General features: G+C 43.1%; 1 protein-coding gene and 1 pseudogene across 4 annotated transcripts in view; both read right to left on the minus strand.

The window, feature by feature from the left end:
- The window catches only part of TANGO6 (transport and golgi organization 6 homolog), a 187,579-nt gene that overhangs the window by 21,160 nt on the left and 147,912 nt on the right, over positions 1–18,507 (minus strand). For all 4 annotated transcript variants that reach the window (XR_003426217.2, XM_027076077.2, XM_053211327.1 and 1 more), the window contains one exon: positions 14,961–15,074. Coding sequence is in view for 3 of the 4 variants with exons in the window: in XM_027076077.2 (XP_026931878.2) it covers positions 14,961–15,074 (114 nt within the window). In the remaining variant the exon portion in view is untranslated. The remainder of the gene's footprint in view (positions 1–14,960; positions 15,075–18,507) is intronic.
- Positions 11,845–14,950, minus strand: LOC106972212 (mesoderm-specific transcript homolog protein-like; annotated as a pseudogene).

Genomic DNA, 18,507 nt, shown 5'->3' on the forward strand with positions numbered 1-18,507 from the left:
AAAATGGGGAAGGAGAGTGCATATATTTGGGGCATATTAATAATAATACTAATACATATTGAGCTTTTAGAACCTATACGTTCTAAATGCTTTATATACATAAGGTCATTTAATTAAAAAATCTTAAACATTTTTTAAATGTTTATTTTTGAGAGAGAGAGAGACAGAAAGAGAACTCAAGCTGGGAAGGGGCAGAGAGAGAGAGAGAGAGGGAGACACAGAATTGGAAGCAGGCTTTAGGCTCTGAGTTGTCAGCACAGAGCCTGATGCAGGGCTCGAACTCATGAACGGTGAGATCATGACCTGAGCCAAAGTCAGATACTTAACCGACTGAGCTACCCAGGCACCCCCTGGTCATTTAATTTTAAAAAACAACCCTATGTACTATGATTATCCTCATTTTTACAGATGAGGAAATCGAGGCACAGAGAGGTTAACTAACTTGTGCAGGGTCTCACTGCCAGTAAGTTGTAAAGCTAGGCTTCAATCCTAGACATTCTAGCTCTAGAATCTACATTCTAAGTCTAAGCCACTATGCTGCTTCATTGATTCTCACTGCAGGCCAGTCTTCTGGACCTTAGGAACATAATCACTGACGAAGTCCCACTTGTACATATTAGATCTAGCAGGAAGTCAAAAAGTGTGTTGAAAAATCAAGAAAGAGCAATGTAAGCATGCTACTTAGAAATATGGAAGTAGGGGCACCTGGGTGGCTCAGTCAGTTGAGCATCTAACTTTTAAAAAAAAATTTTTTTAATGTTTACTTTTGTGAGAGAGTGAGAGAGACATAGCGTGAGTGAGAGAGGGGCAGAGAAAGAGGGAGACACAGAATCCGAAGTAGGCTCCTGGCTCTGAGCTGTCAGCACAGAGCCCAACACGGGGCTCGAACTCATGAGCAGTAAGATCATGACCTGAGTCAAAGTTGGATGCCTAACTGACTGAGCCACCCAGGTGCCCCTAGTTTTGAGTATCCGACTCTTGATTTCAGCTCAGGTCGTGGTATTGAGCCCCGCGTCAGGCTTTGCACTGCAAGTGGAGCCTGCTTAAAAGTCTCTCTCTCTTTCTCTCTCTCTCTCTCTCTCTCTCTCTCTCTGTCCCTCTCCCCTGAGTTGCAGACAGTCTCTCTCTAGAAATAAAAAAATAAAAAAATAAAAATAAAGAAATATGGAAGTTAGGGTGCGTAGGTGGCTCAGTCAGTTAAGCATCCAACTTTGGCTCAGGTCATCATCTCATGGCTCATGAGTTCAAGCCCACGTTGAGCTCTGTGCTGACAGCTTGGAGCCTGGAGCCTGCTTCACATTCTGTGTCTCCATCTCTCTCTGTCCCTCCCCACTCATTCTCTCTCTCTCTCTCTCAAAAATAAACATTTAAAAAAAGAAATATGGAAGTAAACACTTAAAGAAACAGCTAATCAAGTTGAAAACAGTTGCTAATGGGAAGAGAGAATGGAGGGTAAAAGGGAGGATGGGACTATGGATCTTTGATTTAAGCTTTGTAAAACTATGAATGACATTTTTAGATACGAAAATCCCAATTAAAAAACAAACACACATATGGGGCGCCTGGGTGGCTCAGTCGGTTGAGCGACTGACTTCGGCTCAGGTCATGATCTCACGGTCAGTGAGTTCAAGCCCCGCGTCGGGCACTGTGCTGACAGCTCGGAGCCTGCAGCCTGTTTCAGATTCTGTGTCTCCCTCTCGCTGACCCTCCACTGTTCATGTTCTCTCTCTGTCTCAAAAATAAATAAAACGTTAAAAAAAATAAAAATAAATAAAAACAAACACACTAACAATAAAAAGACAAGTAACCCAATTTAAAAAATGGGCAAAGATTCTGAATAGACATTTCTCCAAAGCAGATATCCAAATGGCTAATAAATTCATGAAACAATGCTCAACATCTTTAGCCACCAGGGAAATGCAAATTTAAACTACACCACCTCACACTCACTAGGGTGGCGATAATCCTAGCAAATGATAAGACAGTAACAAGTGTTAATCAGACTGTGGAGGATTTGGACCCTCAGACATTGCTGCTGAGAATGGGAGATGATGCAGCTGGAAAATAGTCTGGCAGCTCCTGAAAAAGGTAAATGCAGAGATACCATATGACCCAGCAATTCCACTCCTAGGCATATACTCATGAGAACGAAAGCATATGTTTACATGAAAGTGTACACACAAATGTTCACAGCAACATTATTTAAAATAGCCAAATAGTGGAAATAACCCAAATGTCCATCAACTGATGAATGGATAAACAAACATGGTATATTCATACAATGGAATATTATTCATCCATAAAAGGTTATGAAATCCCAATGTAGGCTACAATACAAGATGAACCTTGACTGCATTATGCTAAGTGAAAAGAGCCAGACACAAAAGGCCATATATTATGTGATTCCTTTGATATGAAATGTCTAGAAAAGGCAAATCCATAGACAATAGGTAGATTGGTGGTGGCCAGGAGCTGGGGACAAGCGGGGAAATGGCGGGTAATGACTGCTCTTGGCTACAAGGCTTCTTTTGGGGGGTAATGAAATGCCCTGGAATTAGATGGTGGTGGTGTTGGAACAATTTTATGAAACACTAAAAACCCTGAAATGCACACTTTAAAAAGGTGAATTTTATAGATACGAGTTATACCTCCATTTAAGATTAAATGAGATTAAACAAAATACGAGGCAAGGGGGAATGGGGCTATTACGCTATCAATGAACACAGCACTCGTTTACCTCCCTTTAGATCAGCAGCCGTGGCCTGGTGGGAGTGTCTTCATCTGCCTGGACCTGGCCTTGCCTTTCTCCCATTCAACTTCCCTTAGGTTGGCTCTGACTCCAGCCTGGCACACTCCTCGCCTGACACCTTCTAGCCCTCCTCTCTCAGACGCTGGCTCAGATCCTGGGACAAATACACCCCTGAAAACTGCCCCGGATACTATCCAGGGTTTTCTAGCTATAAACCCTCTTTAACTCAGTGATGTAAGGGTATGATATCTGAATTACTATCCCATATACAAATCTTGTATTTGACAGATGGTAGAGATCCTTGGAAAAACAGGCATTCTTTAGTTAATGACTAAACATTTGATTGTTACTGTGTGGGAACGAACATTTGAGAAGTTGTGCTTCTGGTCTGACTGGGTCTTAGAAAGGAAAAGATAGAAAATTATATTGGGCTTTAACAGAATAAGACAAGCTTCTAAACATACATAACAGGTGTAAAAAATCACCATAGTTTTTCTGGCAACCCCTTGCCACACAGAAGTGATGAGAACTTTGCTATTTACAGAAAACGTAGATGGCTGAATAGGAAATGGAACTTGGTACAAGTCTTGATTAACTAAAATGTTACTTTAAATATTCTCACCATGGCAAAGAAACTGGTGATTGCTTAGTGGATACTTTCATCAACTACTGGTGTACTTATTTGCTTTAAAATAATCTTTATTTGCTTTTATTTTATTTTATTTTATTTTACTCTATTCTATTTATTTTTAAGTAAACTCTACACCCATTGTGGGGCTTGAACTCATGTCTGTGAGATCAAGAGTCGCATGCTCTCCTGACCAAGCCAGCCAGGCTCCCCTATTTACTCTTTCTTTAAAAAGTCAGTGGCCCAGAGGCACATGGGTGGCTCAGTTGGTTGAGAGTATGACTTCAGCTTAGGTAATGATGTCACGGTTCGTGAGTTTGAGCCCCACGTTGGGCTCTTTGCTGTGAGCACAGAGCCAGCTTTGGATCCTCTGTCCCCCTCTCTCTCTGTACCTCTCCTGCTCATGCTGTCTCTCAAAAATAAAGTTAGGGAACAGAAAAGCCAGGTAGAGTACAGGTTAATCTCTGAGGGTCTTCCTTTAGTCATTTGTAAAATGGGGACACCTACCCCTCAGTGCTCCTGAATCAACTGAGATAGTCCAATAATGCACCTAGCTCAGTGTCTGCTTTATGAAAGCAGACAGCATTATTATTATTTTGTGGTGCTATAACCACTGCCTCATAGTGATACAGAAGAAAGGGAGAGAATGACAGTGTTGGAGGTCAAATCATGTCTGGACATATATTAAGTCCTTTGTTCAGTAACTGCAGAGCATGTAGGTTCTCTCTCTCTCTCTCTCTCTTTGATGTTTATTTATTTTTGACGGAGAGACAAAGTGCAAGCAGGGAAGGAGCAGAGAGACACAGAATCCGAAGCAGGCTCCAGGCTCCAAGCTGTCAGCACAGAGCCTGATGCAGGGCTCAAACTCATGAACCGTGAGATCATGACCTGAGCCCAGGTCAGACGCTCAACCGACTGAGCCACCCAGGCGCCCCCTCCCCGCCTTTTAAGTTTTATTTATTTATTTTGAGAGAGAGAGAGGATATGAGCAGGGGAGGGGCAGAGAAAGAGAATCACAAGCAGACTTCTCACTGTCAGCGCAGAGCCTGACGTGGGGCTTGGACTCACGAACTGTGAGATCGTGACCTGAGCTGAAATCCAGAATCAGATGCTTAACCAACTGAGCCGCCCAAGTGCCCCCAAAGCATCTAGGTTCTTATACTTTTCCAGTCGAGTCGTTGTCCATGAGGAAGAACGAGGTGGCATATGTAATCATGAGATCCTTGCACAGAGTTAGAAGGCTGGATTCCACATAATAAAGTCTATCTTTCCCAAGTCTGAGATGACCGATGGTGTGAGCCTGGAGTGACAAAGTGTAAGGTTCTAAAAGTTCCAGCCAGGAAATAATTGCCTATTCATTCAGAACAAATATGAAATTACCTTTGGTGGATTTTAAAATATTGTTCAAAACCCCAGCAAATCTAAGGATGACATAGTAGTAGTGGCCGTGGTGGTGGCGGTGGGGGTAGTAATAGCAATGACAATACTGCCACCACCCGAGATGAGTCGTAGTCATCATCACTGTCATCTTTCACATTTGCAACGCTTCACAGTGTGAAGCATTTGCCAAGTTATCCCTTCTAATTCTTGCCACATCTGTGTCAGGGGGATGGGACGGATGTGCAAATGAGGTTCAGGGGGGTTAAGAGATTTGCACCAAGGCCAATAGTCCAAAAAATTATTCTATGCTCCTCCTTATTCTTTCTAGTCAAATGTCAGAATTAAGTTCTTTCAAGGTAAGCATGTCACAAACACTGCTTCTCTGGTCTTCCTGAGGGTACAGTATGTGGTACAGGCCCTTAAAGCAGGAAAAAAAAAAAAAAAGTAAGAATGTGACAAAGAAGAGATACCCTACACAGAACAGGCTTCTTTTAAAAAAAAAAAATTATTTATTTATTTTGAGAGAGAGAGAGAGAGAGAACAAGTGGAGCAGGGGCAGAGAGAGGGAGAGAGAATCTCAAGCAGGGTCTGCACTGTCAGCACAGAGCCCAGCGTGGGGCTTGAACTCACAAACCATGAGATCATGACCCGAGCTGAGATCAAGAATCGGCTACTTAACGGACTGAGACACCCAGGCACCCCCCAGAACAGGCTTCTTAAGATGTGGCAGTGAGGAAGAGGTGGAGAAGCATAAGCACAAAAGAGAGAGCATTATGGAATTATGGGTTGAAACGTGTGTTCCCCCCAAAAAAGACACCATGAGGTCCTAACCCCCAGTACCTCAGAATGTGACCTTATTTGGAAATGGTTGTTCTGATGTGACTAGTTAAGGTCATAGTAGAGTAGGGGGGCCCTAATCCAGCACTGGTGTCCTGAGAAGAAGGAAGCCACGTGAAGACAGAGACACACAAGGAGAACACATGTGACAACAAAGGCAGAGACTGGAGCGATGTGTCTGCAAGCCAATAAATGCCAAAGCCTGCCTGCAAAGCACTGGAAGCGAGAAGGAAGGAAGAACTTTCCTACAGGTTTCAGAGGGCGCACGGCCCTGTCAACACTTTGATTTTGGACCTCTAGGTCTCCAAAACTACGAGACAGCAAAGTTCTGTTGTCAGTGGCACTTTGTTAGGCAGACCCGGGAAACCACTGTGGAGCCCGAGAGGATCCCATCTTCTAAGAATGAAATGAGGGGCAGCAACTATATTGTCTGAGAGAAAAGAAGGAAGTGTTTGGGGGGAAGAGGCCATTTATAAACCTATGACTTATTTGAAAGTCCCTCTAAGCCACCGTCTCTTTTGACATTGTAAACGTTGTCCAACAAATGCTGAATTCCTTAAATCTTTTTTAAGCTTATTTATTTATTTATTTTGAGAGAGAGAGAGAGAGGGAGAGAGAGAATCCCAAGCAGGCTCCGCACTGTCAGCACCAAGCCCAATGTGGGACTCGAACTCACGAACCATGAGATCATGACCTGAGCCGAAACCAAGAGTTGGACGCTTAACCGACTGAGCCACCCAGGCGCCGCTAACAAATGCTGAATTCTTATTAAATGTCTTTAATGAAGAATATCAATACTGTAAACACCAAGCCCTGGCCATTGGCAGATGATCAGCAGAACTGCTGCCTTGATCAACTGGCTATAGCCCTGTGCTCCCAGGAAGGGAAGAATCTCTTTAATTTCAGTCCTGGAAGGGCACTCTCTCCCAAGCACTTTTTCAAAGTTTACAGGGGAATAATTATTACCTGGATCACAGTCATGTTTACATAAATGTTCTTTTCATTTACTCTTCACACAGAGCCTTCGATCTGTTAAAAGGAGCAATGTGTGAAACTGGCTCTGGGAAGGAACTGGGCCCGTTTACTGTACACATAGCACCAAAACCACACCAAATGTTGCCAAAATAACTTTCAGGATAGAACAAAACCAATAAAAGGAAGGAAAGTTTCCATTCAGCTTGCCCATTTACTTATAACTTGCCATTTGTGCCGTGTCAGAGATTAAGTGTCCTACCCTCCTCGGGTCCCAGTTCTTGGTCTGGACAGACAGGAAACAAGGTGAACCCAGGATGCACGCACTCAGTCTTTTAGATGGACCATGGGTAATTGCTGTAACCAGAAAAGCATCACATCATACGTGAGCCATTTTTTTTTTTTTTTTTTTAAGCCAGGGTTTGCTTTCTCTGGACAGTGAAGTAGGAGAGTAACCTCTGACTGCACAAATGTTCATGAAGCCACTGCTCATTATGTTATCAGGAAGAGGTTTCTGTCATCCAAGTCCAACTCTGGATTCAAAGAAGGAATTAAAAATCATTCCTGGGTGGAGACCTGGGTTTGGCTCGGAACCTGCCTCAGCCATCAGTTAATAATTAATCCCAAACTCTTCCTCCAGAAGATGTTTCCAGGGTTTGCTTATTTTTAAAGACAGGACCTGGTGTTAAGACTCGTTTATCATCTTGGGGCACCTGGGTGGTTCAGATGGAAGAGCATGTGACTCTTGATCTTGGGATTGTGAGTTCGAGCCCCATGTTGGATACAGAGATTACTTAAAAAAGAAGAAGAAGAAGAAGAAGAAGAAGAAGAAGAAGAAGAAGAAGAAGAAGAAGAAGAAGGAGGAGGAGGAGGAGGAGGAGGAGGAGGAGAAGAAGAAGATGATTTGTTTATCATCTTGAAGGAATGAATTCTAAAAGCCTACTACTTATCTCCTACTAGACAGAATATAGATTAGGTTTTTGTCACCTAAAATTAGTGATTAGAAGGAAGAAAAGCTATGCTCCAGGAAATACCTTTTAATATTAAAAAGCAAGGGAGAATGGAGCGCCTGTGTGGCTCAGTTAGTTGAGTGTCTGACTCTTGATTTCGGCTCAGGTCACGATCTTATGGATTGGGAGACAGAGCCCCGCGTCGGGCTCTGTGCTGATAATGCGGAGCCTGCCTGGGATTCTCTCTCTCTGCCTCTTTCCCTGCTCACACATGCTTTCTCTCTCTCTCTCTCAAAATAAATAAATAAATATTAAAAATAAAAAATGCAAGGGAGAAAGTTTCAATATAAAATGTTGCCAAATTTATAGTCACTGTAAACCCATATGCAAAATTCTCAAGTACCTGATAGTTCTTGGAAGTCTGCTTTCTGCAAACTGTGTAGAGGACTGTAGTAGTTCTCTCAATAAATCTAGAACTACAGTCAGTCCCAAAGTACTCATTCTTTTTTTCTAAGATCATCAATTTTTTTCCCTATTATATACAGCCAGTTCTCGTTATTCATGGTAGTTATGTTCTGCAAAGTTGCCATGAACAATGAATTAATGGAGACTGAAACATTGCTCCTAGAGGAAATATAGGGCTAGGTTTCTGAGAGCCTCTGGTCATTCCAGATCACTTATCTTTATTTTTATTTAATTGTTTTTAAATGTTTTGTTTATTTTTGAGGGAGACAGAGTGCAAGCAGAGGAGGGGCAGAGAGAGAGAGGGAGACAGAATCCCAAGCAGGATCTGCACCATCAGCACAAAGCCCAACATGGGGCTCGATCTCACGAACCATGAGATCATGACCTGAGCCAAAATCAAGAGATGGATGTTTAACTGACTGAGCACCCAGGCACCTCCTCCTTCTTTTTTAAAGCAAGCTTGTATCTAGCTTGCTCAAAAGTTCGGGAAGAGATTCAGGCAGACAGAATTTGGGAATCCTTTCTCAGGATCTATCCATCCCAGAATTTCCCCTCTCTGTCCTGAAACTGCGGTTTCTCCAGATCAACGTCCTGGTTCTCCAGGCTAGAAAGACTGTGGTATCTCCACCAGTGCCCCTCCTGCATTGCATTTGCTCCCGGATAGACTTTTTCCTAAGTTAAAAGCCAAGAAAATGGAAACTTACTCCATACAATGCCTGTCCTGTGAGCATGGACTCCCCATAAGAATCTGCCTGCATGTGACTGCTCTCCAGTGTCTCAAGGTAGCTGCTTACTATATTATGTCCAGAATTTATAGTTGCTATCTGAAGGAGGGCCAGTCTTGTCGGCTATTACTCAGCCATTACTACCCCAATTATTCATTATTGTCTTTGGAATGAATTTATGAAAATGGATGTTCTAAACATTTACAATACTTAAACAAGTCACTGTGCAAAGATCTGGGAAGGCCTGGATAGTTAGGCACAATTTTTTCATTCTGTTCCTCAGCTTACCCTCCACACGTGGAGGAAGGCTGTTCTGAACCCTGAAGCCAACAGAAGGCACATATCTAAACTTACCTCCTCTTCTGAACATCCCTAGTGAATTTAACTTCTAGCAAGGGTAAGGTAGAATCGGTTAAATGGGAGTTCCTTCTGGCCTCTCCTAGGCTTCAGGCTACAATGGGAATAAATTAACAGTTAACAGACATGGCCATAAGGCCAAAATAAGGCTAAGCAGAGAAAGTAAGTTTTTCAATAAGAAAATGTATGTAATATCTCCCTCCAATGTGGATATTATATTGACTGCACAAAATTCTGGCTACTTTTTTTTTTTTTTAATGTTTATTCACTTTTGAGGAAGAGAGAGAGAGAGGAGAGAAACACAAGCAGGAAGGGGCAGAGAGAGAGGGAGACACAGGATCCAAAGCAGGCTCCAGGCTCTGAGCTATCAGCACAGAGCCCGATGCCAGGCTCGAACTCATGAACTATGTAATCATGACAGGAGTCAAAGTCGGATGTTTAACCAACTGAGCCACCCAGGCCCCCATGTTCTGGCTACTTTTGAATGAGAAAGAGGTAAAAGCTACCTCTTGAGTAGGGGTAGTGAGGTCTTCCCTCTCTGATCCCAATCTGTCTTCTGATCTTCTGAACATCCACCTCTTCCTGGATTTCCTGCCTCCTTTCTGAGCTGCCAGAACCACAGAGGTCCTTAGCAGGCACATCTAGCAGCAAGAGAAAATTCACTGAACCCTGGAATTATCTTTGGCATTCTATAACTTGAAAAATAGTGATTAGAAGGGAAACATGCACACACACACACACACACACACACACACACACACACACACACAACTTCATCAACAAAGTGGCACTTTCATTTCAGCTGTTCCTGGGGGCAAACAGCAGAAAAGATAAGTCCTAGATTGAAAGCTTTGTGGTTATCTCCGTTTCTCATTAAAGTGCCCCTGATTATAATCACACCCACGATTACAAGATTTAACACACCTGGTCTTAAGGATGCACCAGGAAGAGGAATCATACATTCATCTCATCCCATTTCCTTTCCTTTAGTCACTGGGTGAGCACAATTTATAAATTTCTGTGAGTGCAGAATAGAGAACAGGAGAGAGGTTTTCCATTCACATGGGTTTTTGAAGGTGACAATCATCTTCCACAGCCACAAATTATGTTAGCACCGGTGAGACCAGGAGTGTTGCTTTCATTGGCTACACACAGATCTGAGAAATCTGGGTAGGCTTTCTATTTCTTCTCTCACTTTACTAACCAGACACACACACACACACACACACACACACACACACACACACACAGTCTCAGTCTCTCTCTCTCTCTCTCTCTCTCTCTCTCTCTCCCCTCACTCACTCAGGGTGTGTATGCACTTGTAGAGGTTTTCTTTTTTGCTACTTTTGTAAAAATCCATTTTTATTAATAGAAAATAAACAGTTTCAGTTGTTATACCTGTTGTTAATAAAAAAAAAAGAATTTAAAATAATCACTTAATCCTGTTTTGACTAAAACAACTGAAACTGTGGCTTAAAAAAAAAAAATTCAGCACCATTTGCTCATAGGCCTTTCAGTATTTGTTCTTAAAGTTTCTGGAATTTTCCTGTCTGTAAAGTACAGGAATTACTAAGCTCCATGAGGAGGCCTCTCTGGGACAACCAATGAGAAGGCAAGCAATCGTCATAAAAGGAATCCATGTACATTCAGCAAGGTAACTCAGACAATACAACGATTCCTTCCCCTCCAGCTCAGGAGGGACATGCTTCTGAGCACTGAGGGATGAAGAATCAGGCTGTTATTTGCTGTTGGAATTGCCTAATAACAGTAAATCTCTGGCACAGATGCTACTGGTTAATATCCTGTGATTTCAGGAAATTCTGCAAATAGTTTGGATTTAATTCAATTTATTCAGAAATTAAACCTATGTAATAAGGTTCACTACTTTGTCAGAGTATCTTCTGGTTTAGTATCTTATAAAATACACGTAATACATGCAGGCAAATCATAGTCTTAAAGTATACTTAGAATACTGCATTATTCAAACCAAAACCTATTTTAACAAAATGTCTATAATTAAAAGTAGCTGATGAAACGAAATCCAAAGTTATGACAAGGGAGACTCACTCTCACTAAGCTGTGTTGCTTAAAGAACTTTAAAAAGCACGTGCCCTGGGGCGCCTGGGTGGCTCCTTTGCTTGAGCTGACTCTTGGTTTCGGCTCAGGTCATGATCCCAGGGTCTTGAGATCAAGACCTGCATCGAGCCCTGCACTGGGCTCCACACAGAGCATGGAGCCTGCTTAAGATTCTTTCTCTCTCCCTCTGCCCCTCTCCCCAACTTGCACTCTCTCAAATAAAAATAAAAATATAAATATAAATAAAAAGCATGTGCCCCTACAGCCATTCAAGTACAGGTGAGGTGCACCCTCTCCTCATTTTTTACCAAAGGATTCCAATCAAGGATGGGCCAGAAATTAGCATTTCTAAATATTTCATAAAAGTCCATAGAAATATTAAAAAGACTTTTAAGAAATAACCCATACAGAGAAAGACAGATACCATATGTTTTCATTCTTATGTGGATCCTGAGAAACTTAACAGGTACCCATGGGGGAGGGGAAGGAAAAAAAAAAAAAAGAGAGGTTAGAGTGGGAGAGAGACAAAGCATAAGAGACTCTTAAAAACTGAGAACAAACTGAGGGCTGATGGGGGGTAGGAGGGAGAGGTGGGTGGGTGATGGGTATCGAAGAGGGCATCTTTTGGGATGAGCACTGGGTGTTGTATGGAAATCAATTTGACAATAAATTTCATATATTTAAAAAAAAAAAAAAAAAAGACTTTTAAGGGGCGCCTGGGTGGCTCAGTCAGTTAAGCGTCCGACTTCAGCTCAGGTTATGATCTCACACTCCGTGAGTTCGAGCCCCGCGTCGGGCTCTGTGCTGACAGCTCAGAGCCTGGGGCCCACTTCAGATTCTGTGTGTCTCCCCCTCTCTCTGCCCCTCCCCTGCTCATGCTCAGTCTCTCTCTGTCCCAAAAATAAATAAAAACATTTTTAAAAAATTAAAAAAAAAGACTTCTAAGACTGTCTCTCTGTATCAGTGAGCAGTAGTGCCCACCAGAATTTCCTGAGAGCACAAAGACAATGGCAAGTCATATACTCGCTCAGATATTCGAAGGATGGGGGAGGGTGACTGTTGGGTCATCCTTAGCCGGAGCTTCTCTAGGCTTTTAACTATATGTTGATCACCAATGTGAGTCAGGTGGACTTCTGTGAGAGAATGGTGTTCGGTGGTCAGGATCTCTTTAGTACATTTTTTCCTAAATGGAATACACAACAGATAAGGGAGTAGAGGAGGTAACACAGGGAAGATACTCCTTCTAGCTCAGAAGGAGTGGAATTGATAAAGCCCATATATGCATTCAAGAAGTCCATGGAGTCCTCCAGCTGTGGAGAGTGGCTAGAATTGACACTGTGGACCATGGGAATGTTTTCCTGCACAGCTCCAAAAACTCTGCATAGAGGTTCGTGGGATCCTATGGCCCACCGATAAAATGAGTGGGAATAGTCACAGAAGCAAGAGCTCCCACCCAGCATGTTCTAAACTTCTTTCTCTGGATGATGTACCACAAGAGACTATTGATAACTAAGTTCTCGTCATTGTTGCGTATCCCTGCCCACATGTCCCACAGCTCACTCCCAGAGCATTTGATGTACGGCCCATAGACTGGGGTGAGACCTCGAGAGAATACAAAGAAATCTGCGTCAATCGTGTGAGGATGGGTGACAGCATGCCTCCATTTAAAAACATTTTTTTAATGTTTATTTATTTTTGAGAGAGAGAGAGAGACAGAGACAGAGACAGAGATAGAGAGCGAGCATAGGAGAAGCAGAGAGAGGGAGACATAGAATCCGAGGCAGGCTCCAGGCTCTGAGCTGTCAGCACAGAGTCTGACGCAGAGCTCGAAGCCACAAACCACAAGATCGTGACCTGAGCCGAGGTCGGACGCTTAACCAACTGAGCCACCCAGCCGCCCCAGCATGCCTCCATTCTTGAGCTGCTTTTGGAAGAGAGGACGGTGAATCTCAGGAAATATACCTCCATTTGACAGATAGAGACTCCTCACGGTAAGCTGACGAGATCATTTCTGCTCGAACCTATAGAGCACCTTCTGAGCAACAATACCTCTGTAATCATGAGACAAAAGGTTGATCCTATGGTTCTGGAGCCCCAGCTGCCACAAAAATGCCTCTATGATGCTGGCCTGCTCAAATATGGAACAGTGATGTGGTCTTGTTTGTCACTGCAACCAAAGACCAAGAAACCCAGGGCAATCACTCGTTAAAACCTCACAGTCAGACCTTCCCAAATCTTGTACTAATCACAGCTGGAAGTTGGAAACCTAGGTAAAAGCACAACTATCTCAGGATTTCCAACCACACCCACAGAGTCCTGGTAGAAGATGTGCAGTCTCTCGTAGGTGAAAAATCTGCCTGACGACTTCCACGAGTGAAGAGCAGGAGACAGCTGGAGTGCCGGGAAACACAGATAGGCCACAAACAGGGGCACGGCTAGTCACCCCACCTGAACCCACCACTCCTTCATTGTGTGGAGGTGATCTCGGTGCACCATGGCTGCATCTTATCCCCTGCTGCCCGGCACAGCAGTTTGGAGCACCCGGTGCCATGGCGCCCGCAGCATGGCAGGGCCAGGCGGCAGCCAGGCACAGCACACAGCCCGCAAGGGCAGCGCCGGCCAAGACAAGCAGTGAGTAGTGGTAAGTACCCAGATGTGCTGGTTGCCACGGCCCACTCACACAGTTGTATGGAACTATTTCAATAGTGTTGTAATTCACATTTTAAACTACAATTTTATTTTGAAATAATTTTAGACTTACAGACAGCACAGAGAATTCCTGTATACTTCTCACCCAGTTTCCACTCTTGTTAACAACTTACATATCAATGGTGTATTTGTCAAGGGTTTTGTAGATCTTAAGGATGGGTGAAAAATACTTTCTTAACTCCCGCTTGTACAGCAGACTCTCATCAAGGGCAGTTTGTAGCCGATAGCAATTTATTTAATTAATCTGCATTATTGAGTTATGATCTTTGTGTTCCCCACCACCATCAAGACCCTAGATAATAACTAGGGGACAACTGATGAGTTCATGCTTGCACAAAAATGGTGTCAAGAACTTCATGTGGCAACATTCTATCATGAATAAAGCCTGTGGGTCTGACAAAACAAACACTCTTCTAATGGCTTCACTGACAGTTAAATACTGATCTGCCAGCCACCAGTGAGCATTGTGGACGGCAGGAAGTGAATTATTAATGTAAACTCTCTCCATAAACTCATCTGGGAATGGGTTTCCATTAAAATCAAGAGGCAAATTAATTTAGAGGTCACTCATTCTTAGCACACATATGGATATATATACTTTCTTCCCGTATTGGCCACACACTAGGGAGAAATCCAACCAAATCCACTTGGAGAAGGAAAAATGTTTAATTTATGTAGCAACTAAAATCTGGTGGATTGAATTCACAGCTAAAAAGGAAACATTTTTAAATGAGAGCCTTCAGTAATTTGGTATGAACAGTGAAAGGAGTCAGGGAGACAGTCACTAAAGATCAGGCTCCAGAGGCAGGCTTAGTGTGTTCCTGTTCGCTCACCTGGAGTCTGCCCCTCTGAGAAGAACACCAGGACTCAGAGTCTCGATCCACAGGCTTATGCTCTGGTTCTCCTCCAGCAGTAGGGTGTGGTTTGCCTACTATTTCAGAAGAAATAGGGACTCCTATTAAAGATGCAAGCAATATAACTTTCCTACTACAGAACAAAATCTCGGCTGATTTTATTCTGGGGATAAGGTCTGAGGTCTCCTGTGGTGAGATTGATGAGAAGGAAAAAACCAAAAAGGTACGGAAACTGCATATGGTGAGAAACTGACTTACCTCAGTAGCTTTCTGGCTGAGGCCCCGAAACAGCAGCACGATCACGAGGATGGCAGCTCTGCGCACTTGAACTTCATGGTCTGTTTTAGCCACAGCAATCAGGCAAGCTGTTACCTAGGAGGGTGAGGGGAAAAGTCAATAAAATTCAGGATTGCACAATTACCTAAAGTTTTTCAACTATGTTCCACTTTCTACACATCCACCACAAACAATCTGGCTTAGAGAGGGGTGGATAGTTACCTCATTCTCCATAAAGAGAGACAGATCTAGTGGTGGAGATCTTGATTTAGTCTGGCTTTTCCGGAAAAGGGCAAAATCCGGTTTGGAATTCAGGAAGAAGATTAGGGAGTCAGCAGGGATATGTGTATAAAACAAAGGTATGGTCAAATTCAAGTATTTCCTCAAAAGTAGGAAGAAATGTTACTTGTCCCCCTTTGGGAATGCTAAATCAAAGGAAGGAAAGATGGTCCAAACCATAGTGGCTTTCTAGGGAGTGAGGACCATGGGGATTTAGCTAAGCAGGCTTTGGAGTTCAAGGCCCAGCATGAATATGAATGCGCCATTGATGAAAGTTACAGCCCAGGGATAGAAAAATACATAAATATTCTAACTGATCTACTTCCACATGTCCAGGTGTCCTGGTCCTGCAATCTAGCATACCCCACCATGTGAGTCACCCGGGGCCAATTTCAGAGTCTCCCCGGGTTTCTTCATGTGTATAATAGGTCTTTCAGTGCTCATTTACTTTAAAAGACAGCTCTATAACAGAAAAGACTAGAAATTACTAGCACAGCATGTGCCAGATATATAGCTAATAATTATATGTCGTAAAATAAGAATGTTTCTAGACCCTGTTACCACCCTGCCCCCATCCCACTCCTGGTTAAGAACAAAAGTATTTTAAAACCTCAGTAAAGAGATACTCCTAAAAACAATGGCAAAAAAATCTTCCTGAGGCATTCATGCAAGATTTAAAAATTGAAAACGAAAATTTTGAAAGTGTGACCAACGGAACAATAATCTGAAGGTAAGTCTCAATTATTCAATTGGCTTCTCACGTATTTTGTTATTTCATTTACAGTGTGAGTGTATTTCTTGGCCAACCATGGAAGGATTTCTAACCATGATAAAAAAAAAATAGCCAGATTGTGTGTTTGGAAACATGTATAAATACATATTATGTTTAAAGAATGGTTTTTAAAAAGGTTTTAAAAAAAAGAATACAGGCACAAACGAGGAAATAGGCTTGTGCAGAAATTTTAACTATGCAGGTTGTATTTTTCACAGCTTTCAAACAGTTGGGCATAGTTCAAAGTGTCTAATTAATCAGCGATGGCAGAGAGATTAGAAGAAGTAGCTTGTTCTTAAATATAATTGCATCTGTGATGTACTGGCACTTAATCAAGTTGTACCTCTATTAGACAAACTTGCATGTTGCGAGTGAAGGGAAATCCCAGGAAAGCTCAACAATTTGGGGGCTGTTTTTCAGTAAGATCCAGCAAGCTGTTTCTGCTTTTGACCTGGGACACCCTGACCCAAGGCCATCAGTGGCTTCCATGCCTGTGGCATTAACGGTAGAAGCAATTCAGTCTTAGGAGGAATTCCTTGGGTGACCTCCAAACAGGTAACAATATAATAGCTACCTCCACTTGCGCCCTTAGTATTTACAAGGTAAGAGCTGAAATCAAAGAGACAAGTTAGAGCTAGGTCTGAGTCCTTCCTGACACAAGGAGGTTTAGCTTATTCAGTCTAGTAACTAAAGGACAAAAACCAGCCTGGGGCCGCATAATGTGCAGATGCGCCCGAGCCTTTTGCCTGCCTCTCTCTGGGTTGAGTTTGGGGCCCAGGTTTCCAGGTTTGGTGGATCAAGGCTTCTTGGCCTAGAGCCCTGCTGGTATCCAGCTTTGCCACCTCTGTCTCCCACACTATGCTGAGCAGGCCGTGCCTCAGCTCTCAGTGAGTCCAGCTCTGGCTGTCGGGTGTTAATCCCACAATCAGGAGAGGCAGAAGATTCCTGCCTGGAAAAGGGCTTGCCCCGCAAGGCCAGTGCTGTAATCCTTGTGCCACTTTGAAGGCATGGCTGAGAGAATAGCTGGTTATTACAAGCTTTGGTGAGATCAGTTGGGATGGCCTCCTGCTTGCTACAGACTATTATTTATGCACCGAACAGAACCCAGTCCATCTGCAATCAGCCATCCAGGATGATCAGGAAGTGGCCCATGAAAGGAAGGGTGTTCACAAACCTTCCTCAACACCTCTGTCACAAAGACTAAATCCTATGAAACATATGATGGTCAATTACGCAAAATGTTTTTTTTTTTTTAAGTTTATTTATTTTTGAATGAGAGAGACAGAGTTTGAGCGGGGGTGGTGCAGAGAGAGAGACAGTGAGGGAGACACAGAATCTGAAGCAGGCTCCAGGCTCTGAGCTGTCAGCACAGAGCCTGACGCGAGGCTTGAACCCACAGACCGCAAGGTCATGGCCTGAGCCGAAGTCGGATGCTTAACCAACTGAGCCACCCAGGTGCCCAATGCAAAATGTTTTTAAAGCATCAGAATTTTAATATGGTCTTGCAGATATCATCTGGAGACAGGAACAGCCTTCTGTTCAGGTCACGCTCCCATAACGAACTTGTAATGTTGCTCTCCTACAGGCCACTGACGCAGACCCCTAGTCAAACCCTAGAAGCAGGGAGGATGCATAGCCACTCTCTTCCATCTACCCATCGGAACAAGTCACTCTCATACCTAGTCTCTCTCACCTTCAACCCAAGGACACACTTACCATTGACTTTCACCTCTAAAAGGCTTGGCAAATAGATAGATGCTGTAAGGTCTTTACTAATTTATGAATTGGTGTCATGTTTCTATTCTGTTCTGTTCTGTTCCTAAGTCCTCCCAGAGGATGAAATCCATCCTATGTGATCTTCATGTTGCCTGCCTTCAGGGTCAGCCTACCTAGTCTAGTAAACCACACTGTGGAAGGCTTTCTTGTCATCACTGCCTAAAATACGTACACCATTCTGTCATTCTGAGAACCACGCAAAGAGGAAGATGACGATTACGATTCCTCTGTATACACTATAAGTCAGTTTAACCAATTTAACACTTGACGGGAACTAACAGGAATAAGGAAAAACATCACTTCCCAAATAGCTGGCACACACCAAGCATACTCAGAACTACATAAATAAAGACAATACAAATGGCAAGATTACCAAAAACCAACTTTGGAAAGTTCCAGGAGAGAAGGTACCAGAGTTGAGGTATGTGTCAAGAAAGCAGGACTTCGATTTTCCAACTGCATTTTCATCCCTTTTCTAACCATTTCTTTGTTAAAATTTCAGTCGGTCTGCTTACTTATGTGAAACGAGACCATCTGCCCTTCTATTTCATCAACTAAGAAACCTTAAGAACAAAGGCAGTACAGTCTCCAATTCATACGTGCTCAGCTTGCTCACATAACCTGCTCACGGAACCATGCTGGGTCTGTTAGCTTCTGGAGGTTCTCCCAGAACGTGCACTCCAGTCCTCATCTCAGGGGCCT

The sequence above is a fragment of the Acinonyx jubatus genome, chromosome E2, assembly GCF_027475565.1.
Source record: "Acinonyx jubatus isolate Ajub_Pintada_27869175 chromosome E2, VMU_Ajub_asm_v1.0, whole genome shotgun sequence".
In the NCBI taxonomy this organism is placed as follows: Eukaryota; Metazoa; Chordata; class Mammalia; order Carnivora; family Felidae; genus Acinonyx; species Acinonyx jubatus.